The sequence below is a fragment of the Azolla caroliniana genome, unplaced genomic scaffold (assembly GCF_043228905.1).
Source record: "Azolla caroliniana isolate FFs.n. ecotype wild unplaced genomic scaffold, voAzoCaro1.0.p SCAF_7, whole genome shotgun sequence".
NCBI lineage: Eukaryota > Viridiplantae > Streptophyta > Polypodiopsida > Salviniales > Salviniaceae > Azolla > Azolla caroliniana.
In genome coordinates this window covers 6,765,699-6,793,503 of record NW_028230442.1, presented here as the reverse complement: position 1 = coordinate 6,793,503, position 27,805 = coordinate 6,765,699, and the positions used below count along the sequence as shown (strand labels likewise).

At 40.0% G+C, this 27,805-nt stretch overlaps 1 protein-coding gene across 1 annotated transcript; it reads right to left on the bottom strand.

The window, feature by feature from the left end:
• Positions 1-4,089: 4,089 nt before the first annotated feature.
• LOC147861729 (putative ADP-ribosylation factor GTPase-activating protein AGD8) lies at positions 4,090-9,474 on the bottom strand. The gene is made up of 7 exons (XM_087322332.1): positions 9,280-9,474; positions 7,627-7,745; positions 6,727-7,180; positions 5,959-6,243; positions 5,742-5,867; positions 5,207-5,326; positions 4,090-4,493 (listed from the first exon to the last, which is right to left on the bottom strand). Exons 1-7 carry the CDS (start codon positions 9,346-9,348, stop codon positions 4,386-4,388), a joined length of 1,281 nt encoding a protein of 426 aa, XP_087178458.1. The 5' UTR covers positions 9,349-9,474; the 3' UTR covers positions 4,090-4,385.
• Between the last annotated feature and the right edge of the window lie 18,331 nt (positions 9,475-27,805).

Below are 27,805 nucleotides of genomic sequence, written 5' to 3'. Positions count from 1 at the left end.
CTAATCACATGTCTCTTTTAGGCATATGCATACATACATACGTACATACATACATATATATAACCAACCTTAAGACACATGCACTAGCCAAATGTGGTTAAATCCTTTGCAACAACAAAAGACACTCTTTCTAGATCCTCCCTTATACATAGGTCATGCCCTACCTCTCCAAAACCACTAAAGTAGCATCATATACATCTCTCTCATATGCACAAACATCCACGAATAAATGTTCCTTTTTTGTTGCACAATCTTCTAGGTTGACCATCAAAAAACTTGAACATAAAGTAGTTGATGATTCCCCCAAACATGTTTCATGCACCCCATTTCACATATGAACCCGTTTATCTTTGGAGTCATAAACATTATAATCATGAAGCTTTACAATTGTAGTATTTTATCATTCAAGTTCTAGAAATGTCACTACTTGAAGAAGCAAACATGAAGTGCTTTTTAAGCAAATGATTGCATGCTTTCACAACGTACCACATCATGTAAATAGTAGTATACCTTTTCATTTTGAAGCATGAGACGTTTTGAAGTTGTGGAGTCTCAAAGAAGACATCAATTTGTAAAAATAAATTGTTATTGGGCATAGAAACCAATGATAAACCCAATAAATTAAAGGTTAGAAGGGTAAATTGGAATAGAAGATTATAAAGTGTTGGCATTGAGAATCTAAGAGGACGTGTTTAAGCTATACATGGTCCAAGTTATGCAAAGTTTTATGTAAAATGTCAAGTGTGGTGCATGTGATGGTATTAATTTACTTATCTAAACTTACTATTATTGTACTCACCAAGGAATTGGTAGGCATGATCATCAAGGGTATCGAAAGTAGAAGAGCAAGATGAAGATGTCAATATGGCCTATGATACACATTTTATAGCTTGTTCTCTTGTTTGACAAACGAAAACTAAGAAACCTTGAATCAATATAAAAAGTGAAAAGGCTACATTGGTCATGCTAACTCATTCTATAGGCCCATGAGATGGCTCATCTTGATTTTGCTATCATGCTTGACGAACATCAAATCAGGCCTCTAATGCTTCCCAATGATGTCTCTTCTCTATTTTTATAGTCTCATTCTTCTAATTAACATTGTGTACATACATACATACATACATACATACATACATACATACATACATACATACATACATACATGCACGCGCACGCGCACGCGGACACACATATATTATGGTTCTCCAAGACACAATGTCACATCATATGTATGGCACGCACATTGCAATTACAAGAGAAATGTATGGTTCGGGTTTACAACATAGAGAATGCAAAATTAAATTCCATTGGAGGTAGCGCAATGTAGTAGAGTGTGATCCCTAGCGTCATGAACTTGTAGTCGAAGAGTCTCCTCGCTTGTACCCAACATAGAGTTATATGGAGACCCTAACATTGAGTAAGAGGTAATGGATAGGTAATTGTGTTGGTTTCTTCAGATCAAAATCTTCGGGCAACTAAAAGAAATTAGTCTATGCATGCTCATGATTGCATGTTTATCACGCATGTGACATTCATGATTCAATCCATGAGTTAATGCAAGTTGCAACATACCCTCAGGTTGAAGTTTTTTGCATATTGGGATTCGGGAATTTGCGCCGCTGAATGCAAATTAATATCAATACATCCATGCATAAGTGGATACACTCATTAATAGGGGTTCCTTCTACATCAATTTATTTAATGTGAAATGGTGTTAATGGAGGTGTACCTTATAACCAACTTGTAACTTGTGCTCTAATCATGAGTTGTGTGTTCAAGTTATGACAAAACTTAGATAAGGTATTGTGTTGGTCGAGTTGACTTTACACACTTAAATAAGCTTAATTACCAAGCCACATTCTCATTTCCCCAGAAGAGCATCCTAAGCCTTCGTTCACACTTATTGGAACAAAACACACATGGTTGGAGTATGGAAATGTGATAGACATATGGATTTGACAATGATGAATTAATTATATAAAAGATGTATGCACACCACATTGAAATTGAACTGCGATGGGCTCCTAATTTCAAAGTGAGTTAGTGCACAAGAGTTATGAGTGAGGTGTGTGTGTGTGTGTGTGTGTGTGTGTGTGTGTGTTGGGTCAAAAATAGAGTGATTAAAAGCTATATATAACCAAGGGTTTTCAATGTCCATACACTAATAAATTCAGTTTACTTAGATGCAATTCTTTTTTTGTTTTCATTAACAACGACAAATGTTGTCTTCTCTATATTGGCTTGTTCGTATCCCAAAAAGTGTTTTTGATTGATTGGGCATCCGGGAAGATGAGATAAGAAAATTCTTAAGCTTAGTGACTAAAGTATTTTCCTTTTGGGTTTGGGTGCTTCTGGGATGTGGGCCACAACACACCCACTAAGGCTGCAAAGCCAAAAGGTTGATCTACCACATGTAACAAGACATGCTTACTAACCATATCCCAAAAATGGAATAAAAAATGGATCAATTCAATATTCAAAGTTGTCTATTTAGTCAAGAGAAAGGAAGCCGAGGTCATTGGTTTTCCTCATACTAGTAAGCATTTGCGTCTTGAATTTATTGTCAATGTTGGTGGTTTTGTTTATTTATCGTATGCTGCTAGCATTACCATCATGAATGAGTGACATTGCATATGTTGAGCCAAATTGTAAATTAGCCAAATAAGCCTACTAGACCTCCCAAGGTAGCAAACATCTAGTGAGAAAATCCAATAAATACACAAGTTCTAATTGTCAATCAACAAGCAAAGAATCTGAAAAATACTCCAACAAACAACCATAAAAAGTCTTTTAAGGTCACCCAAAAAAATATTCTCATTTACTACCCACAAAAATGAGACAAGTTCAAAGATGTTACATGGGATAGTTTTGCGAAAGGTCATTTGTAGATGTACTTAGAGAAGTGTTATTTGCATCCACATGGTTCAAATGCTTTAAAATTTTGCATGTGGCTCGAGAAGGGCCAATATGAATATCTAGTTTTTTATTCGAACCAAATGCATGACATATAACACTTGTGGGCTATGTTATTCCAAAACATTTCTGAAATTACATTTTATAGGAGCATAATCAAGGTTATTTTAGGGGTCAAATCTACATGTTTTAGACTTGCAACATACAATCATTCATTGAGTGTTTAATATTTCATAGATGACAAAGTTTATTAGTTCGCAAGGAAAAAGGACATTAGGATTTCACAAATGAAAATGAATTGGATCAGGTCACACTCTTATGTTTTTAGTAGAGCAAAAGAGAAACCAGATGCAACTTGTCATACAAGACAACAATTAGTTGGTTCATGTTAAAACGCGGCATGGTGTTTACGGAAGGTGGATTGCCAACAATTAATTATCCTTATCAATGCCCTCAAGCTACTGCCAAGGAAATTGATCTACGTATAGTTTATGATGAACTTCAAGCACACGAGATTGGAGGACATGCACTTGGAAGGGGCTTTCACTACATAAAAGTCACAAAAGCTATGAATGAATAAGAGCTTAAGAACACTAAAAAACCCTTGATTGGGAATAGAAATGGCAATGGGCAAGGGCCAAAAATGGAGAAATAATGGGCATGCATAAAGAGCTTCCACCACAATAAATATCAAAGTGAGACGTTTTCCCTTGTGAGTTGTTTATAGATAATGCTCAGTTTTTGAGAATTTTATTAATGAACACTATAGCAGACATTGACAAGACATTGAGAATGAGAATGAAAATGAGAGAATTTGTCACAGGACGGGCTCTAGCTGATTAGTGGGCATGTTTTGCCCATTCAGAGAAGATGATAGTTTTCTCGTTTGGTACAACAAATGTAATTTACTGTGTAAAGAGAGATAGAATAAGTATTATTTGACACGGCAATTCCCAGATCGTAATCTATTTCGACACATGATAACATCAATGAAAAACTGTTGCCACATGTTTCGATATAGATACACCTACAATATCATAAGCAAAAAAATGCTTACTTGATCTTCCTCTCGATGTAAAAATGATTCTTCAATCAATGACCATAAATGAATTGTCTAGATTGCAGAACATATCTGAGACAGCACGAAGCCTTATGTTATGGGCAAGGGTTGAATGAGGCATATAATCAATAAATATTTTAAAAAATAGGATGCTTTCTCAGCTTATAAAAGAATAATGAGTTTGGTAATGAATGAGATACAATCCAAATAATTATATCTTTAGTGTTACAAATAGCAGTGTAATCTCCCAAAATGTCAAGTTAAAGAAAAAATAACCCAAGCTTTTTTCTATTTATGGTAACTTCCTCTTCAGATTCGATAATTGCTTGGAAGGAAGCATCATAAAAATATTACTTAACAAAGAAGATCCATTATTTAGCATTATAGGAGGTATCCATACTCGTGAAGACTAGCCCATTCTATCTTGTAAATCTGTGATAAAGCTTGATGCAAAGGATGAGAGCTTCCTTCCTGTTTCACCAGCCATGGCTTTTAAGTTGGTCATATCTTGAGATGCCTGTACAAAGAATTCCCATTATTCAGAGAGAGAAAGAGAGAGAGAGAAAGAGGGCAGGAAATAGCAATAATAATAATAATGTGTAGAGTTCTGGATTTCAGTTTAGATATCTGGAAAACCTGGGAAAGACAGGTTTTTTCCTTTATTTTCCCAAATGCTCCTCATTATTTCCACAAATGTCTTTGGGCAATCACATTTGAACCAATTACATGGGCTATTTGAGAAATTATGTCTATTCCTCCCATTTCCCTCTTTTGGAGGTTGACCAATGCATTTGGGGAGAGAATGAAAAATTCACGGCTTTTGGGAGTTTTTACAGTGGCATCGATCCTAATATATAACAGAGACTGTACTGCGGAAAAACTCAGAAATGGCCAAGTTTTACATTATTTCTCTGATGTCCCGTCGTGAAACTAAATATATAGTCAAAATTTTCTGTTATTAATATGAAAGCATGGTGCCTACATTTATAGATGTTGAGTCATTGCAACCTTTGAATCCACATCTTTAAATGACAAGACTTTCTTTGTGGTTTCAACTTTCTATCTCTTCAACTGTGATAGTTATATAAATTATAACATAAACACAAGTTTAATGCTAATGGTACAATACGTATATACAAACCTTCCATGGTGAATGTAGATTGCGTCACTACATCAACATTTGTTTAACCTAAATACACAGTCTCGCCAGAAAGAAATAGATGGAGAAACCTGAAGTGAGATTTTGCTCATCAGTTCAGTTGCAGTGAGGTCAAAGGGTGAGCCATCGAATTCTTCATCCCCTCCACTATTGTTGCTGAAGTAATCGGAACTAGAAATAGCAGAAGAATTCTATAGGAAACAGTACTTTGCATTAGCACTTTATACCAGAGAAACCGGAAGGGAGAACCTCTGAAATGAAATACCCCAAGTTTTTCTTTATTTCCACCAAATGCCTTAAATTTTCATGATTTCCATGAATGCCCTTGGCCAAGCCTGAAAGAGTAACTATATGTGCTAAATATACACATGATTCATCCCCTCTTCTCCAAGTATAATTATGGGGCTATTTGAGCGATTATGTGGTCAAATAATCCCCTTTTTCTTCCTTTCATTGGTTGACCAAGGCCATTTGGCAAACTAATAAAAAACTTGAGGCATTTCGGGAAATAAAGAAAATCTCAGATGTATTTTGGAGTTCCCCACACTAAAATTTGAAATTTTGTATGACGAGGATTGAAACTCTGTGTGAAGGGAGAACACATACTGCAAACTTTTGCAGCCGAGCTTGGCTTTCAGGATCTGTAGCCTTTTTCTGATCGCCAAAAAACTGAGAAGATGATATAGATTTTGCATTTGCAAACTTGGTTCTTGCTTCATTACTCTCCTGTACCTGAGAGAAGAATGATGGAGCTTTAGCACCATTTTCTGCTAAGAAACTAGCAAAGCTGTAGATATATTACTAATAGACAAAATTTGTTTACCTGAACTTTTGAACGTCCATTCATTTGCTGTTTTTTTAGGCTTGATAAGCCTCCAAACTCTGAAAAGAAATCAGTAGCCCCACCTGAAGGAGCTGAAATATGGCCATTGGAAATGGGTGTGGGTTTTGAATTTGATGGGGGAAGTAAATCTTCAGTGTAGTTAAAACGAGAGATGTGATTAGATCCATTAGTGCCATTAGTGCCGTTAGTGCCGTTAGATCCATGAGACGGAACCACTTTGGGAGCGTCCTCCAAAGGCTTCTGGTTGTATAAGTTCTCGTTGGGCTACAGCATACACAGAAAGAAATTATAAGAACATTGAAACTAGCCAAAAAAACAACAAATTCACTGCTAACGCATCACCTGAATCCATCGCCTTTATATAAAATAATTGTTTATAGGTCCCCAAGTTTACCTTGTTGCAATTCTCAAAGTTCAAACATATAAGACATGAGGGTGCAGTTGTAAAGCTTGTGCTTTGCAACTTAAGGATGTGGGCTCATGTCTTAACTGATAGGCTTAACGTTTAGTTCATTATTGGTCATTTTAGATCAATCTCGCTTGTGCAACCAGTTTGCTCCGAAATCATGACTTTAAAATATAGATAATCACAACTTTTTTACAATATAAAGAGTGAAATGATAGCAAAATGACTTTGCAACATTGACATTGGCACAATTTTTCACAATGCAAAGAGAGAAAATGATAAGGTTTCCCTTAAAAATGTGTATGAATAAAAATGACATCCCAAATAAGAAGAGAGCAAACCTTTGAGGTAAGTTTCTTTACACCTAATGAACTTGGCTTGCCTCCTGATACCTTCTTAGCACCAAGTGAAACAGGCCTCTTGACCGTACCATTAGAAGAAGGAGGATGAGAAGCTACTGTTACTATTGGAACAATTTGAGGCTCAGTTTTTGTAGTATCCTGGCTTAGAGAGCTTGTTATCTCAACAAAATCCTCATTAGCAAAGGCATCAAATGCATTTGTCTTCAGAGACTGTACATTTGTGGAAGTAGTAGCATTAACAATGATTGATGACTGTGAAACCTCCTTCATAAGCAATTGCTTGTAAAGTTCAGCTGCTCTTGATGTATACTTGGCCTCCATTTTCCCTCCATCTGTCCATCCATGTTGTTTAAAGAATGTACTCGCTCTTGCATTTCCACCATAGGTCATAGTTTTCAATTGATCTGGAGTCCAACTATCCAAGTTTGTGGATCTAGGAGTCCATTACAAAATAGAACAACATATCTTTAGGAGGAAAAATGTGCAATATAGCATTCATGATACTTCAGTCATTGACGAAATAAGAAAGAAAACAGAATGCCCAAAAGCAAAGTATCAAACATTTGCTACATACTTGTACGTTTGGAGTTAAAAATACAAGACTTTTCTTTTTTTACTGTATTACTAAAATTTGGCCTGTGTTACTAGAATTCTGATACATCAATGTGCTCTTGTATCACATCTTCATGTTTTATATGCCTTTGTAACTGCAGAAATATGTTATATGTACTATACATATGAGTATATTTAAATTAATAATAGTATTGATATTGAGGATGAATATCCATATGTTCAAGTATGTTTCAAGCTTTGCCCACAGCCCAATAGTAAATTTTCATGAAACTTCAGAACATTTATGATTCATTGAGTTGTATTTACCTCACGAAGGTAATATGGACACCGAGGCTTCGATGAACAGCAGAGCAATCAAGACAGATGAAAATTCCATAAGTAACTGAAGCCCAAGTTGGATTTTTCGAACAGCAATCAAAACACACCTGCGAAAAAGAAATTCTGAAACATCACTCTCTTTGCAAGAAAAATAAATAACTGAAATGGAAGCAGAAATCCAAGCTAATTCACGATCCAACCAGAACTAAAAGAACGCCACAGATCTTGAAGGAAAAGCACTGTACACACTCTGAACTGACTCTAGGTTGTGAGTCTCTGATATAGATAAACACTCCAGCAAAGTTACAAGAAGCTGCTAGTCTGCTTGAATGTGCAAGGGCCAATCTTAAACCACACGCTCCTCGATTAAATCAAATTCAAGATTCTAAAATTTCTAAAATAGATACAACTCTCAAAAGGAAATTGCCAAGAATTATATGGGAATTCTGAGGAATTATATGGAAGTCATATGCAAATTGTGATGAATCATATCATGGAAATTGCGAGGTCAAACGAAAATAGCATTAATGAAAATTCCTTGAATATATATGCAAAAGTGAAGTTTCATGGTATTAAACTGCATAAGTTTGCACATGTGATTATATACTAGGTTAGGTTGTTCACAGTTCAACATATAACATCTAGATTCTCGTCTATCGTAATGTAACTTCTCCTAATCTATCACATAAGATATTTAATAGTTGAAACCAGTTACTAGTTCAAGCATTGTGTCTCCAAGTAGAAGAAAGGACGATGACAAGATTTAGATTTAATCAAACAACTTCGGCTTTATTACATAACTGAGATCTATAGCCAAAGGAATCTGGAAAGCACGAGATTTCGAGAGGAGTGTAAAACAAATCTAGATTTTCAGAAATGTCATCAAGCTCCCGTTTAGAAGGTCAAGAAAATGCAGAAAATAAATCGTGGAAAACTTCAGCTTGGTAATATAACAACAACGACTGAGGGATCTGACTACATTCGAGATAGAGGAACACGAAAAGTGTGAAAAGTAATAAGACGATGCGATCTGAATCAAGACTGGATGTGAAGAGATCTGATACCACCCAGGTATGAATATGGTGAGAATCTCTTCAATCGCATTGAAGTGTTAGCCATATCTTCATATATAGAGGATTCTACATATCCCGAGTTCTATCTCTCTCACACATGACTTCTCCTCTAACATAAAATTAAGCATTACAAAACTCTATTTGTAGCACCTCGATCCTTCCTTCCCCTAGCATTATATAAGAAGTATAGATGTGGTGATCCAATATAATCGAGGATTCTCTCTTTTCCAAGTCATCTTGACATATTCAACGATATAGCACCTCGATTTGATCCCTCTCTATAGGAACTACCTATCATGTTATTCAACAAAGACACATTTCCATCATAATACACCGTAAATTGCACCAGAATAGAAACGAGATTATGGCCTCAACCAAAGATCGGAGATTAAAAGAGATCGTCAGATCTGACAGAGATAGTTAGTTTGTGACCAGTGGTAACATGCCAAAGTGAAGAAAGAGTATACATTTGTAAAAGAAGTGGCAGAAATACGGAGATAGAAACAAAGAAATGATGGTGAGAAAGAGAGAGAGAGAGAGGTTCTGTGAGTGTTGAGTATATATATACCTTGTTCTCAGACTTGGATTTGAGCTTTTTGAAGATCAGGTTCTTGTCTTGGAATTCATCGACAGCCATGGCGAAGGAGAAGAAGATGGGCGAGGCGAGGAGGAGGACGAAAACGGACTCAGAGAGAGGGAGGGGGAGGGAGATGGTTCAAAACAAGAGGGTTAGGGTTAGGGTTAGGGTAAGAAACAGAGCGAAACACAGAGAAGGAGGGGGGGGATGTATATTTTTCCCGCACGTGCCGATTAGAGAGAGAGAGAGAGAGTGGTTTTTCTGTGGACTGTGACTTACTCTTCTTCTTCCTCCTTCTTCTTCCTTCTTCTTCTTTGTTTTTTCTTCCTTTTTTCTGCTTCTTCTTCTTCTTTCTTTCTTTCTCCTCCTCCTCCTCTTTGTTTCTCTCTCTCTCTTTAGTCTCTCTCTCTCTCTAGGTGGTGGTAGTGTTGGGTGGGTGGTTTCTCCTTGCAAAGAAGAGGAGGTGTGCGGGGGGGGGGCCAGGCCATCCCGACCAACGCTACATTCTGGATGGACCGATTCCTGACTCCGTTTGTCTTGTCTGCCTGTCTACCCACTCTCAATCATACCACAACAGACGATGATCAAAACCGTCACTCGGACAGACAGAACGATCGAAACACGAGCCTCGTCTCGTCTCCCCGACAAATGACGATCAAAACCGTCACTCGGGCACACGGGAACGACCCGACTCCGTTTGTCTTGCCTTGTCTTGTCTTGTCTCAATCATACCACAACCACGACCAAAACCTATATGTTCATGCACCCGCACCATGTCCCGAGAAAACTCATCATCTCGCCTCCTTCTCCTCTCCCGTGTGTGGAACCCCTCTCCCCACGACTGGCATCTGAGTTTCGGAACCAATTATACAAAATACATCCATGACATATCACAAGACTTGCTAAATCGATCGCAAGAAGGCACAGGCTAGAAGAAGATCGGCTCCTTTTTTGTTCTCTTAACCCCCCATTCGTTTCTTGCTCTCTTTCTTTCTTTGTCCGATTCCGATTCATTGCAACACGATTTTGAGAAAGGGCCCCGCAATTCAATTAAAGGTTATGAAGAAAAAAGTGTCAACATACTTCTTGCATTGCTTCTTCTTCTTTTTCTTCTCCCACAAATTGTATATATCCATCACCTTTTCTCCCACCGACAATTTCTTCGTCTTTTTTTTTTTTGTAGTTCTTTGTCCCTCTCAATCAAAGTTTGTGTGAGCGTCTACATCGGATGGTTCATATATTACCTAGAATTGTGTTTAGGTACATTGTTATTACTATTCATAATAAATATCATAATAGACATATATGATGTCAAAAGCCTTCGCAAAAAATAGCCCACGAGAAAACACTACTTTGGAATTATAAAAATCAATGTGAATAGAGGAGCTCTAAATGCTCTTGTTGTTCTCGCATCAAAAGTTTTTGTTGTACATATTAAACGTATATCTGAATAGAGTACCTTGTTGTAGTGGCACCTAACCTTGACATAACGTTGTGACATGCAATCAAAACATGTGCAACACTTTGAATTTTATTATTAACCAATCCATGATGCTAGCAAATTAGGGGACGAATTTGGTTCTCCTCCAATGACAATAATGAAAATTGCCACAACAAATTACCTCTTATTCTCCTCTTATATTTTTGCATCCCCATAAAAAACAAATATGGTTTGCATCCTCCAATCATGCCATAGACCTAAATACGTCAAGAATTGGAAAACAAGCATTGCATGTAGAAACACCCATTGGAAAGTTGTTTTTGACCCCTTCCATGGATTCCTACACCGACACCGTGAAAATATACTTCCAAATTGAATTAAATGTGGGAAAACTGGAAATCTATTGACTGGGTAAAAAATTCGTACCTCTAACAATATTTATCTTCCATGATGACGTGCCTATGGTTAGTCTCACCACCCAAAAAAGAATAGAGGCAATAATATTCTTCACCACCAAAGAAGAAGAAGAAGAAGACGATTGACAATTGACAATCAAGGAAGATAAAAGCATGTCAATCGTGTTTCTTTACATTCTTAATAGAGGCAATAAGTACTAAACCATAGGAACCATAATAGCCTAAATTGATGACAAATTATCCCATGTTGAATAGACATTCTTGCCCAATTTAGATTTTGAAGTTTCCTATTTCAGAATGAGTGGGCACCAATTTTCACCTATTGAGGCTCAAATATAAAGTAATGGCATAGTTTTCAAACTATCATGGCTTTATCAATGTTATCTCAATTAAGACCCAAAAACATAATGTGATCATCTACTCGTGTTGAGTAGCACAGGGATCTTGAAATCCAACGAATTTCCTCTGCCTTGCTTGCCATATTCTCTGACACTTTTAGAATGGGATTATCTACAATTACAAAAAGTAATGTACTTAATAGGCATCCTTATGTCAATGATTTTTGAAGTGGAATGGGTTGGGTAACACCACCATTGAGAAACATATGCAATGTTGACTCGTCCAACAATGTATCAACTATTTCTCCATTCACTCTCCGAACCCATTGCACCCATTAATTCTCTTATAAACAACCAAACCATTTTCGAAATCTAGTTGTTTCGTGATCAATTCTTGGGTAGACTCCCTAGGCTAGTCTACAGTCATTTGAATGATTAGCATATTGTGTTAGATATCCATCCTTGTTATAAATCCATGTTGCACCTTTCAAATACGAGTGTATAATGGACGTATTCACACTATCCCATTGGACAAACTAGGTTTAGGACAATTACGTAAATATGTCAAAGTGCAATTCCCTAGCCCAGTTGGTATATAACTGGCTTGGTAACCTAGTTCGTCATGATCTTGTTGAGTTTGTGACATCCTTGTATTCTGTAACATTTGAGAATAGCATAAATAAATTTTTGTGCCTCTCTATTTTCTCTCTCTTGCCTTGTCTTTGATCTTGAATCTAGTGATGTTGTCTTTGTTATACAATCTATTCTTCTTATTTGTCCCTCTTATCTGCATCAATTGGGTGTTCTTCAACTGAAGAGTGTTGATCATGTTCCGCATTGACGGCTGCGCTTACCACATTTGGTATCAAAGCTTGAGGTTTTAATTCTGTAGTCGGGTTGTCTTCTTGTCTTCATCAACACTTATTCTCTGGTATCCCCTGAAGATTTTTTGGTTGACTTCATTTGGTAAAACAAATTCTAAGATTTCAGTCGGAATGAAATCTTTTGGCCAGTAACTCCCCACAAGATCACATTTCTAGAGAAGAAACACTTGAAAACCCGTACTCCATTGTACTAGATCACTCTTGAAGTAAGCCAACTAGTTGTACTTTGCATCCGTGATTATAGTTGCTCGGAGTAAGCTTTTCATCGAATCAGCCTTAATCGCGCTTCATCAGGTTAGAGGACAATTAGATAGGTCATCTGACACTACTCACTCGCTCGTTGTAACCGTTTGAAGCAGATCAGGCCCAAAGCACAACCCCATCCATGGTCCATTCGACTAGGCAATATTCAGACAAGCCAATTGGGTGAGCTCGCCGGATAGAACGAATTTGGGTGTGCCAACTGTAGTCACTTTGGCCAGGTTTAGTTAAGCACCATCCGAAACCTAATCGGCAAAATCGGGTTCAATTCAGTTAGGCACGAAATTGGCTATAGCCACTTTGGACCAAACAAGCCGACATTTGAAATCGATCCGGCTTGTGTCCAAATCCGGATAGAACAAATTTGGGTGAGCCAGCCGGTTGCACCATACCACTGTTCGTAGTCGACTTCGAACAGAGTTTCCCAAGCCGACACAAAACGACAACAACATCCGACTCATCGGAGATGAGTCTAAGGAAGTTCTACGGGTCGAACTTCATCTTCTAGAATGAACAAATGCATGAATACTTGATTGTCAAAGGTCAGATAGATCCGATCAAGTTCAGAAATCCTCCACAAGCATACAAGCCGAATGAGTGGACAAAATTAGATCGAATTGTTCGGGCCACCATTTGGATGCACTTGTCAGTGTCACGGATGAACAAATGGAAGATAGGGAGATGGGGAAGTTGATGAGATAGAGGGATGAGGAAGTTGATGACAATGAGTGAGAATACCTAGTCCATGACTGGTGTTCTTCTCCTTGATGTTAACAAGGGAGATAAACCCTTTTTATACATGAAATGATGCATGCTAACTATGCTCATACTTCAATGCCAAGTCATACATACTCAGTCTTACTTCAATGCCAAGTAAGCACCGTCGATTACTTCCACTGGAATCGGGAGAGTTATTTTGTTGCTTGGAATGTTGTGTGTCTGCACAAACATGATGTCAATAAAGCACGACGTCGCCACTGAATCCAACAAAGCTTTTGTCTTCAGAGTGGTAGAGCCAAATTGGAGAGTGATAAGAAGCGTGAAGCTTGTTGTCGAGGAAGCCAGACTATTGGGCCCTCGACACAATTGTCAACTCTTGTGGTCCATATGCACATCCCCTACTACAACTGCATATTGGATTTTTCCTATTGGCCGAAAATATCAACCCCATCCACGCAATGTGGTGTTTGACGGGGTCCCTTTTTTGGGCAAGAGCGGATCAAATTGTTGGAGTTGCCACAATAGAAATATAAATTGTTGGCCCGTCGATGTTGTCGTTGCGCGTTATTCAATGGTCGGTAGTGAATTCGATCGATCTCCATTGGGGAGCTAGAATCTATGGCGGGATTTGAAGAGGAAGTGGAGGATGACATGGGAGGTAGGGTCGTCAACCACGGTAGGTGACATCGTGTAACGGCTGACCAAGGTGGATGGATTCTGTGAGGATGTTCCTCTCAAAGAGACGGTTGTCGCAGCGCACATCTTGGGAGATAGCCTAATTCAAAGATGTGGGCTCAGGAAAGTTAAGCAAAAGATTTTTTATCTCACCTCGTAATCCTCGACGAAATTGATCGAGGAGGGTTTGTCCATCCCATTCGACATTGCACATGAGTTGACGAAATTCAAACACAGATTGATTTCACATGTTTTCCTTGTTGTGACGCATATAGTTTGTTCTAAAGTTGCATCAAATTTGGTAAGAAATGCTTGGAAGTCGGTCAAGAGGGGCGAAGAGGTTTCCACTAGAGGGGAAAACTAGGATTGGACTTGTCATGTCAACAACGTGTCGATGAGCCTGACTCGTTGAAAGTCATCAGAATAGCGTCGGAGCTAAAGACGAATAATAAGGCATATCTCGGTGATGAAGTCTCTTAATCGTGACCTTGTTCCATCGAATTTATCTGGCAAGATGACATTGGGTTCTACGATAGAAGGGTCAACAATTGGGTGAGGTATGACCGTTGTGGCCACCTGAAGTTCTTGGACGGAATTTCGCAAGTTCGCATTCTCATGTTGGAGTTGTTGGAGGGCTACCAGAATTTGGTCTATATTACTAGATGATTATGACATAATAGTGTATTGAGAAAGAAGAAAAAGAAGGAAGGAGATAAATCTATCACAGATGAATGGAAGATAGGGAGATGGGGAAGTTGATGAGATAGAGAGATGAGGAAGTTGATGACAATGAGTGAGAATACATATTCCATGATTGGTGTTCTTCTCCTTGATGTTAACAATGGAGATCAATCCTTTTTATACATGAAGTGATGCATGCTAAGTATGCTCATACTTCAATGCCAAGTCATACATACTCAGTCTTACATACTATAATATCAAGCATGCTAATACTTGTAAGTTGTATGCCAAGTCATACATATTGAGTCTTACATACTACCCTTTATACAAAGGTTAAAGTCTAAAGTTTGCTTAGGAGAAATATATATATACACACAAGGACCTAGGTTCGAGTTCAAGTCGATGTTCATGACAATCAGAGTTAGTGTACTTCACAGTGCAATCATGTTCGACGGTCTTCCAACTCTAGAATACATCGTCAGACACCTATGAAAAGAAGGTGACCGCAACCAAGATATATCTGATTCGGTGCCTCTACAACCTTTAGATGAAAGAATCTGATTCATCCAGGTACACATAAACGAATATGAGAATTTTGAGTTCCCAATTGTCGGCTCAAGGGGTCACTATAGAAGACGAGCTAAAAGCTCTTGTATTGATGAGCAACCTACATCTGTCTTGGGAAACCTATGTCACCATTGTGTGCAACGCATTCAGAATGGTCGTAAGCTACTCTAAATCGAAGAGCTCAATTTTGACGGAAGACGCTTGTTGAGAATCAAGCTCAACTTGGTCTAGTGTGTGAACTCACCTTGAGAGTGAATAGACACTCCAACGGTCAAGAGTCACCATTATGTCACCACTTTGTATTCTAGCATTTAGTATGAGTCATAGAATCATATTCTATGACACATAACTTATGAGCTTTCACATTCCCCATGCTCCATGAGTCTTGTAGTTAATGAAGAGAGAGGGTGACTATATAAAGCACCCTCCTCCCACCTTGTATAATGTTGAGTCTTTCTCCTTTGTTAATATACTTTACCTTGCGTATTCTCTGTGCCTTACTCCTTGTCTCTCTAACTCACTCTCTCTCTCTCTCATACACACACTCATAGTTCATATCTATTCCGCTCCACAGAATCAATCTCTTAATTCTTTACATGGTATCAGAGCAAGGTTGGTAGCTTGATCTAGCCCGTTCGTCTCATCGTGATCGTGTGTTGTGCTCCACGCCGACGACCAAGAACCGACTCATTGTTATCGTAGCATCGCTACATAGCTCGCATTCGAAGAGAGAAGAACAAGAAGAAGAATCGACATAATGAATACTCAAATGGGGAGTGCTCTCCCTACCGAGAAGTTGGATCGAAACAACTTCGCATCTTGGGAGTACAAGATGCACCAATACCTTGTCGGACAAGACTATTGGAGCTACATCAAAGGAGTGCACGAAGACCGACCCGTCGAAGCGGCTCCCGGATACGCGCCATGGGAGCAAGCTGCAAGCCGAGTAATGTATTGCTTGGGGACATGTTTTCACAACAACATGCTCGGTTACATTCGAGAAGTCGAGACGCCGAAGGAAGCATGGGAAAATCTACGAAAGATTTTCGCCGCCAACACGACCGCGAGGAAGCTTCAACTCCGCCAAGAGTTGAACAACATCCAACAACGGGACATGTCTATCACGACATACACCTTGAAGATCAAGGAGCTTTGCGACTCGCTCGGCTCGATAAGCGTAAATATCAATGATGATGAGATGGTGCAAATATGCATCGGCGGCCTCGCACTACAGTTCGGCGCGATGCGAATCGCCATTCTAGCAAGGGAGAAATCTCCCTCCTTCTTCGAGCTCCAATCAATGCTATTGGTCAAAGAAAACCACGTGCGTAGAAGGAGCAATGAATCGGAAGGCCACATGCTCTACACGCATTCGAACGGAGGAAGAGGACGCGGACAAGCGAGAGGCCGATTCGGCCAAGGACAAGGCGGATGAGGTCCGACCTATGAAAACAACTCCCAATTTCGGCCACAAAACGGAAGCCAACGTGGAACCTTCACAAGAAGGGAGAGCTTCCACTCCGGCCCGAGCCGTCAAAACGCAACCAAATGCGGATATTGCGGAAAGCTCGGCCACCACGAAGAAGAGTGCTGAAAGAAGATGCGCGAACCGGCTTCCACAAGCCGATAACTCACGAATTACGCACACAATTCCGACTACGAAGAGTATAGTGGAATGTACGGGCACAACTCCGACGACGAAAATTGTGGCAGAATGTATGCACACAACTCTGACCGTGGCGGAATGTTCATGATGAAACATAGAGCAAACTCTATGTCGGCCTCTACCTCAACTAGTGCCCTCAATCCGGAGGACATATGGTTTGTTGACTCTGGAGCCTCAAACCATATGACATCTCATAAAGAATGGTTTCTCAAACTTCGAGAGCCGGAGCGACCCGGTTATGTCGAAACCGGAGATGACACTACGCACCTGATTCGGCTCATCGGCAATGTTCCGTTCGACGAAAGAGGTAAGCAAACATACATTAAAATTGACTTGCATGCTCCCATCATCACAAAGAATTTGGTCTCGGTCGGCCAAATGGTTGAGCAAGGGATGCAAGTACGATTCGACCAAGAAGGGTGCTTCATCGAAAAAGAGGGCCGAATCATCGCGCGTGGAAGAAGAGAAGGAGATTGAAGGTGTATGCGATGTGTGCCAATTCGGCAAGCAACACCGACACCCATTCCCGAAAGAGCGGAACGTGAGCAAAGGTCTACTCGACGTAGTCCATTCTGACGTATGGGGATCGGCGCATACGACTACATTTGGCGGATGCCGATATTACGTGCTCGTCATCGATGACTTCTCTAGGCACACGTGGCTCTATCCGATGCGACAAAAGAGTGAAGTGTTCGGACACTTCCAAAGGTTTAAAAACGAAGTCGAAAAAGCCACTGGTTGTCATGGATGATGCCTTCGATCGGATGGCGGCAAGGAGTACTTCTCGGACGATTTCACGACGTATCTCTGAAAGGAAGGAATTCGGCGAGAATTCACGTGCCGACACACTCCACAACAAAACGGAGTAGCCGAGCGCAAAAATCGGCACATCCTCGAAGTAGCGCGGGCCATGATGAACGAGAAGCATATGCCCAAGTCATATTGGGCCGAAGCTGCAAATACGGCCGTCTACCTAATGAATCGGTGCACAACATCCGGAGTGCACGAGTTCACTCCGCACGAAAGATACTTCGGAAAGAAGCCGGACTTATCGCACACCCGAATATTCGGCGTGATAGCGTACGTGTACATCCCCAACGATTCCGCTACTCCGATCGTCATCATCTTATATGTGGATGACCTAGTCATTGGAGGTGAGCATCTCGTCGAAATCAATAAGGTCAAAACCCTCCTTTCCGAAAGTTCGAGATGACGGACATGAAGGAGCTCCACTACTTCCTCGGCATCGAGGTAACTCGGACTCCGGCCGGAATCATGATCTCTCAACGACACTACATCCTCAACTTGTTATACAAGTTTAGGATGGCTGAGTGCAAATGCACGGTAACCCCGCTCGATCGCAATCTCAAACTAGATGCGAACTCCGGCACCAAAGCGTGTGAGCCGACTCAGTATCGGCAACTCATTGGGAGGCTCATCTACCTCACAATCACTCGACCCGATCTCAGTTATCCGGTCAGTCTCCTTAGTCAATTCATGCAAACACCGCGTGATACCCACTTGGATTGCGCTAAGCGAGTCTTACGATACGTGAGCGGCACAATGGGTTGCGACATCCTCTACAAGACCGTGATGCCAATACGACTCGAGGGGTACACAAACGTCGATTGGGCCGGCTACAAAGCCGATAGAAGATCAACCTCCGGATTTGTTTTTTCCCTCGGTAGTGGAGCAATATCCTGGAGCACCAAAAAGCAACCAAATGTCGCCCTTTCGAGCACAGAAGCGGAATGCATGGGTGTGACAGTGGCTGCATGCGAAGCCGTATGGCTCAAAAGGATACTCAAGGATCTGGGCGTACCCATCAAGGATCTGACTTCCCTTTACTGCAACAACATGAGCAGTATCTATCTGGCTCGGACCCGGTGTTCCACGCGTAGAAAAGCACATCGAAGTGCACTATCACTTAATCCGAGAGCGCGTTCTAGCTGGCGATGTCGACCTACAACACATTAGCACAAATCTTCAAATGACCGACATCTTCACTAAAGCCTTAGGAGCCGACAAGATATGGCAATTCATGACCAATCTCGGATTGACGATCCCTGACCTGCCAAGCTTGAGGGGGAGTACTGAAGATACTACGCAATAATGGGTGGATTCCGCAACCGTGGAATAGACTACGTCAAGTAGACCTTTGCTCACGTTCCACTCTTTCGGGAATGGGTGTCGGTGTTGCTTGCCGAATTGGCACGCTTCGCATACACCTTCAATCTCCTTCTCTTTGAATGTCGGGAGTCCGGTGACGACTCCTTTCGATTTCATTGCTTTGAGTTTGTTGAGATTGATGTGGCCGATTCGCTTGTGCCATAGCTCTATGTCAGAGTCGGCTTTCGTGCTTTTTTGCGAATATGGCGGATTTCATCTCGTGTGAATCGAGAATAAACATCCGGCCCTCTCTTCTTCTACGCGCGATGATTCGGCCCTCTTTTTCGATGAAGCACCCTTCTTGGTCGAATCGTACTTGCATCCCTTGCTCAACCATTTGGCTGACCGAGACCAAATCCTTCATGATGATGGGAGCATGCAAGACAATTTTAATGTATGTTTGCTTACCTCTTTCGTCGAACGGAACATTGCCGATGAGCCGAATCAGGTGCGTAGTGTCATCTCCGGTTTCGACATAACCGGGTCGCTCCGGCTCTCGAAGTTCGAGAAACCATTCTTTATGAGATGTCATATGGTTTGAGGCTCCAGAGTCAACAAACCATATGTCCTTCGGATTGAGGGCACTAGTTGAGGTAGAGGCCGACATAGAGTTTGCTCTATGTTTCATCATGAACATTCCGCCACGGTCGGAGTTGTGTGCATACATTCCGCCACGATTTTCGTCGTCGGAGTTGTGCCCGTACATTCCACTATACTCTTCGTAGTCGGAATTGTGTGCGTAATTCGTGAGTTATCGGCTTGTGGAAGCCGGTTCGCACATCTTCTTTCAACACTCTTCTTCGTGGTGGTCGAGCTTTTCTCAATATCCGCATTTGGTTGCGTTTTGACGGCTCGGGCTGGAGTGGAAGCTCCCCCTTCTTGTGAAGGTTCCACGTTGGCTTCCGTTTTGTGGCCGAAATTGGGAGTTGTTGTCATAGGTCGGACCTCATCCGCCTTGTTCTTGGCCGAATCGGCCTCTCGCTTGTCCGCGTCCTCTTCCTCCGTTCGAATGCGTGTAGAGCATGTGGCCTTCCGATTCATTGCTCCTTCTACGCACGTGGTTTTCTTTGACCAATAGCATTGATTGGAGCTCGAAGAAGGAGGGAGATTTCTCCCTTGCTAGAATGGCGGTTCGCATCGCGCCGAACCGTGGTGCGAGGCCGCCGATGCATATTTGCACCATCTCATCATCATTGATATTTATGCTTATCGAGCCGAGCGAGTCGCAAAGCTCCTTGATCTTCAAAGTGTATGTCGTGATAGACATGTCCCGTTGTTGGATGTTGTTCAACTCTTGGCGGAGTTGAAGCTTCCTCGCGGTCGTGTTGGCGGCGAAAATCTTTCGTAGATTTTCCCACGCTTCCTTCGGCGTCTCGGCTTCTCGAATGTAACCGAGCATGTGGTCGTGAACACATGTCGCCAAGCAATACATTACTCGGCTTGCGGCTTGCTCCCATGTCGCGTATCCGGGAGCCGTTTCGACGGGTCGGTCTTCGTGCACTCCTTTGATGTAGCTCTAATAGCCTTGTCCGACCAAGTATTGGTGCATCTTGTACTCCCAAGATGAGAAGTTGTTTCGATCCAACGTCTCGGTAGGGAGAGTGCTCCCCATTTGAGTATTCATTATGTCGATTCTTCTTCTTCCTCTTCTTCTTCTCTCTTCGAATGCGAGCTATGTAGCGAAGCTACGATAGCGATGAGCCGGTTCTTGGTCGTCGGCGTGGAGCACAACACACGATCACGATGAGGCGAATGGGCTAGATCAAGCTACCAACCTCGCTCTGATACCATGTAAAGAATTAAGAGATGGATTCTGTGGAACGGAATAGATTTGAATTGTGTGTGTGTATTAGAGAGAGAGAGAGTGAGAGAGACAAGGAGTAAGACACAGAGAATACGTAAGGTAAAGTATATTAACAAAGGAGAAAGACTCAACATTATACAAGTGTTACTCCTAAGCAATAGCCTAACACAGGGTGTCTACGGAAGACACTTTACCAAAGGGTGTTATGGTGAGATAGAGTTAGACCCACGATTAATCAGACCTATACCTAAGGGCCGGTCAATAGCTTGACACAGGGTGTTTACGGAAGACACTTCACCAAAGGGTGTTACGGTGAGATAGAGTTAGACCGACGACTAATCAGACCTATATCGGTTACTTAAGCCACATATCATGAATCTTAATACACGCGTAAGATAGAAAGTAATTAGCACTGAACAACAATCAATACAAAGAGATTAGACAATAGAGCTTTATTAATTATCCGTCGTCATTAACAATGTGACTGGGCCTTTTTATAGATCACCGGCTTTACATACAAAACAGTGCCAACCGGCACACTAATAAGAACCGGTTCAGATCCGGATTGACATATCGATTCTGATCCGTTCGTTCACTTCTCAAAATATACTTAATTACTTAATATCCTAATAACAGCTTCCGAATATTCCTGCCCTTTCACATTCTGGACTGTCCTCCACTCCTTGCCGGTTGGCTAACAACAAGGTGGGAGGAGGGTTCTTTATATAGTCACCCTCTCTCTTCATTAACTACAAGACTCATGGAGCATGGGGAATGTGAAAGCTCATAAGTTATGTGTCATAGAATATGATTCTATGACTCATACTAAATGCTAGAATACAAAGTGGTGACATAATGGTGACTCTTGACCGTTTGAGTGTCTATTCACTCTCAAGGTGAGTTCACACACTAGAACAAGTTGAGCTTGATTCTCAACACCAGGCATATGTGAGAGACTGTCGTAGCCCCTAGAGAGGTACTATCTTGGAATCTTCTTCACGGCCGGTGAGCCAACGTCATACGAAGACGCATTCGCCTCTGCCGATTCGGCCACATGGCATCTAACGATGGAGTTCGAAATGAACTCCATCTGGCAAAACAAGACTTGGGGTGTGGTCAAATTACTAAAAAAATGACTTGCTCTTCTCTGCAAGTGGTTCTAGAGACTAAAAGGGACGTTTGATTAGGCCAACCCATAATTCAAAACCAGATTAGTAACAAAGTGATTCCAGCAGGAATATGGCGTTGACTTCGACGAAATCGTTTCACCAGTGGTGAAAATGACGACCCTTTGGTCCATGCTCGTCGTCGTGGTAGCCGAAGACTTAGAGTTGATCTGAAAGAGTCTATACGGCCTAAAGCAGGCACCATGACAATGGTAAATGAAGTTCAACGACTTCATCCAATCTGTCTACTTCTCCAAGATCGATGAGGACCACTACCTCTTCACCAAAACAACTCGAGATGGATCACCCATCTTCCTCATCATCTATCTGGATGACATGCTACTCTCCGACTAACATGCAGGAGAGCTCCCCGGACAAGTCCAGCAATTGCGGTTGAAGTTTGCCATGAAGGACCTTGGTTTGGCAAGACACATTCTGGGGATGAAGATTAGTCGGCTTCGGAATCAACAACAACTATTTATGTCTCAAGCTGACTATATTGGATATGTCTTGGAACGCTTCAACATGCAATCAACGAAATCTACATCGACCTCACTCCCGATTAGCCTTTGGTTGTCGGCATCCGGTCTGGAGGGGGAAACTATGAAACCGGTGCTTGATACACCAGTTGTCGGCTCCTTGATGTATGCGATGGTTGCAACACGGCCAGACATAGCTCACGCCATAGGAGTCGTCAATAGATTTATGCATAATCCCGACTGGTCGCATTGGAATGCAGTAAAGCATGTGTTCAAATATTTGGTGGGCACAAAAGACCATGACATCCTATTCAACCTGAACCAAATCTCAGGCATTGTCGGCTACATTGGCTCGGACTTCGCCCGCTGCTTGGACAATTGAAAGTCGACAACCGACTACTTCTTCAGATTTGACATTAGAGCACAAAATTTCAAGAATGCACAGCCACATCAACGACTGAGGCTGAATATGTAGTCACACCCGACACAACAGAAGAGGCCATGTGGCTTGGCCAGTTGGCATGTACATTTTGACTAGCTGACTCCAATTCGGCTCTAGTGGTCTACAAGGACAGTAAAGGAGTTGTCGCCTTATCGAAGAATCTGGTTCACCATAACGCCTCGAAACATATCGACGTTCGATATCATTTCATTCGGGACTGTGTCATTTCAGGAAAGCTTGGCCTCGAGAAAATTCTTATGGCCGACAATGTAGTAGATGGGATGACCAAATGTCTTCCGGTTGATCAATTTTGGGTGTAAGGAAATATCAGTCCTATCAAGTCGAACACTAAGGATGCTTTCAGACAATCAACCTCAACACTTTCGGGATTCGGCTTTAGTACTTCTAGTTGATCCGACTCTTGTTTTCTGGCCATTGCCGATTCGACTATGAGCCGATTTGTGCAACATCCTTTTGTATAAATCTGTAAATTTGTTTGTTCTTTAATTTACAGATTCTTGTTGTATACGCCCATTACGGGGGATTGTCAAATACAGGTGTATAATGGACATATTCATATTATCCCATTGGATAGACTAGGTTTAGGACAATTATGTAGATATGCCAAAAGACAATTGCCCTAGCCCAGTTGGTATATAATTGGCTTTATAACCTCGTTCATCATGATGTTGTTGAGGTTGTGCCATTCTTGTATTGTGTAACGTTTGCGAATAATACAGTTACATTTTTGTGGCTCTCTATTTTCTCTCTCTTACCTTGTCTTTGATCTTGAATTTGGTGATGTTGTCTTTGTTATACAATCTATTCTAAGTCTTCTTTGTCCATCTTATCTGCATCAACTAGGTGTTCTTCAACTGAAGAGTGTTGATCCTGTTCCGCACTGGCGACTGCACTTACAACAACACCCCTATTAAGATCCTTGGTCAAACATGTTAAGTTTGTTCGTAATAACCTCAATGAAAATATTGAACAATCCCCCATCATTAAAATTGGTCTCCATTGATTGAGGGAAGTGGGTGATGTAACCTTAGGTAATACTTCGAGATTGAACCAAATTTCCACAAATTAGGCACTTGCCTCAAGCTTCAAACTTGCTAATACACAATAGTAAGAGGTCTCCTCATCTCCACGACATATTTTTTGAAGAATCTATTTGTTAATGAGTCGGATCTAGGACTCTTATCATTAGAGTGATGAGAAGTGGCCACATCTACCTCATCCTCCATAATATATCCATCAAGGTTTTGACATCCTCCTATAGTCCTATAGTACACGATACTTGACCCCCACACATAAATGCATATTGCACTTGTCTACCATCACCATCATTTATATGATTGGAGCCAAATATACATATAGAATATTCTCAACACTTCTGAACAATGATTTGTGGTTCCAAATACATTTCCTCGTCCTTTATCTTTATCACATTAGATCTAACATCTATTTGGTGTAATCCATGAAAAAATGAAGAATGCTTTTGACAATTATTGTCTTGAAGTTCTTGCTTCATTTCGTAGACATGCACTTGTTCATATTTATGATATTGAAACTTTTTAAACACACTTGACAAAATAATCTGTTCTTACAATAATTCTTCATCCCATTGACTAGGTGACAAAAAAACATTACAAGTCTCCCTCTACATAGATTGCCTTGCATCCCCCCATCAATAGTTGTTTGCTCGCCATAGTTGCGGCATAAATACCAACTATCCATAATGTTTGTCCTTCAAACATAATCTGTACAATAGATCTACCACAAAAGTCAATAATTATTGACTTGAATTTAACAATATATAAAATTGATTCCTCATTAGTGTACCCCATAAGTCTGGTCACATTCGTTCCAATCTATTCACTTTTGAAGTTGACGTATCGTTGTCTTTTGTTGGTAGCATTTCTGTTAAATCCTGAAAGAAATCCTCCAATAGGCTTAAGAATTTGTTGTGGCAATGAACAATCAAAATTTGATGGTCCTTCCCTTGACCTTCATGGAAATATTCTCTTTTAGTAACACATATTTACTTGCCCCTTATTCTCAGATGCTAGCCACTTAATATCAGTATTGATATCATAAAAGTGGTATTATGCAACTTAAAATTGGGTGGAGTTGACAAGAAAGCCTTTTTACTTTATTCTACAAAACCATGTCAAATTGTTAGCAAGTGGCTCACATTTTAAAAGGCAACCATATGGATATATCCAATTATTAATCTAGATTTATTAACCAACTTTAGTTAGTTGGTTACTTTGCTCAGCTTATTGATGAATATTCATAATTCGGCATATGCCTACACGTCTTTGCTTTATTCTATTTCATACGTCAATGGCAACCAAACAAACTCATCCAATCATTACTTGACTCATCTTAGTTTTTATACTTTTCTTAATTTATCTAATGAATATTGACATTTGTGGGTAGCTACTCATACTCTTCTTTGATCCCTCACATCTCATATGCCATATGATAAAATTTCCAATGTTAAACAATTAATCATTGGTATTGTTTGATATTGATGCAAATATCAAGGATATTGTTGTCTTCCTCCTCGTCCTTTTGTGGACAAGTTTACATGATGGTAGGCCATATTTTTGTTGATCCCCTTATTTTCTTCAATGAACAACCTTTACTCAAAGACCTACATCCACACCCTTGCTCTCTCATACTTATATGTTATGGTGTTAAATCACAAATACAAATATATTTTATAAAATGGAAAGGACACTTCTCATTATGTTTTTATGTAGTATTTCATGGGGCGGTCCTTCCTTTGAAAATAATACCCAAGCTATGCACAACTTTTCCGAACAAAAACAACTCACAAGGTTATACAAAACCTTGTAGAAGGTAGAAAGAGTGTTTGGATTAGTTAACACCTATTTAAAAGTTTGAAATTTGATCCCAAGTTTAATGCTCACTTTTCCAAAAGCTAAACACGAAATAATCAAAATATGGGTTGTCGAGGAAGGTTTATAATAATATAAACATAAAGAATGTGTTATGATGGATTTGACTTCAAGTCTTTTTTTATTTTCTACAATTACAATAAATTTTTGCTTCTAAATCTCTCTTCTTTAATTTTGCACACTACTATTTATTTGACAACTCACACGACAACTGTCAACAATCAAGTCTCTCCACAACATTTGAGGATCACCCAATAGTAATCTCAACTAGCCATGTAATGATGATGTATGCCTAACTCGGATTTTTCAAAGTACATGATATATGTTGATGTTGTAGTCAAGAATTTGATATTATGGTGGTGTTAGGAAGTAAAACTTATACTTCCAATCATAGAATGAACCATACATATCATATGTGCATTCACATTCGAGAATGATTCAATCAAACGTGTATGGTAAATCATCTCGAAGTTGGATTGGATTGACAAGTTCAATTGGATTGACTATGGTCTATATTATATATTGATTCACTCTCAATCCTAATAAGTGGACTCTAATCCATTGTGAACCACCAACATAAGTATGGTTGCAATATTTGCATTGTATTACATGCATACCTTTGGGATGCTTCTTAAGAATCAAGACATCTCTATCCTTCTCACTTTAGAACTTTACAAAACAATGAGTATGAACTATAGAGATTGAATCATAATATGTCATTATAAATTATAATCAAACGTTCAAAAACTCATAAAATGTATATTCAAGAATATGAAGAAAACACGACATAGGCAGTAGTAGCATAACAACTTACCACTAGGGCGAGCTAACTTCTAATAACAAAGAAAGATAAAAAAGGAACATGACACAAACATAAAATTTTGCCATCACATGACACTAACAAGAGGATATGAAAATTGGGAATTGAACCCAAGACATAAGCAATAGTAGCATGACAACTTACCACCAGATTGAGCTAAATTATAATAATATTAAAAGAAAGCGAAAAACTAATATCAGATTAACAAAAAAATTTGTTATTTGCTATGATATGACACTAAACGAGAGGGAGATGAGAAAACTGGAAGTTGGACCCAACACATAAACAACAATACCATGACAACTTACCACTCGGGTGAACTGATTTGTAATGATAATAAATGAAAAAAACAAGAAAAACGAGCACACATTTTTCCCTTTTCAAACGTTTAAATGCTTGCATGAAAACGTTTATTACGTTCTATGCTTCCAATAGTATCCAATGCAAGACCTAATGGTAGTCAACCCCTTGTAGTCTCTCTCTCTCTCTCAACTATGTGTGGGTTTGGTGTAGAGTCCATATGCATCTAAACTTTTTAGTCATCCATGGATGCACTCACTCTTACATAGACACACTGAAATAAATAACATCATCACATAAACACTCATTTACTTAGATATTTTTCACACTTGGCTGACACTCTTACAATGTCGCACCTTCTTAAAAACTCATACTCCATACTAACGACTCATCTACATGGATATTTCTCTAACCCCATACACTCATGTATGTGATCACTGTGACACATACACCCCCACATTAGATCGATAATGATATCTCAAGGTACATTGTCATACCTCAAGAGGACATGTTACGTTAACTACATGGAAGCACTAGACAATCTACTTGGAAAGTGAGTTGATTATTCATGTCATTTTAGGTTCAAAAAGTATTACGAAAACAAAGGGAGTGAAAACTCCCTTTCAAAAACATTTATTAACCTTTAGTTTGAGTCATGAATTATGATGATCCTAGAAGCTTGAGTATATGAAATTACTAGTATAAATGTTGAAGAAGTTACCATTGTAAATGTAGTTATCATACTTTTGTTACATTCA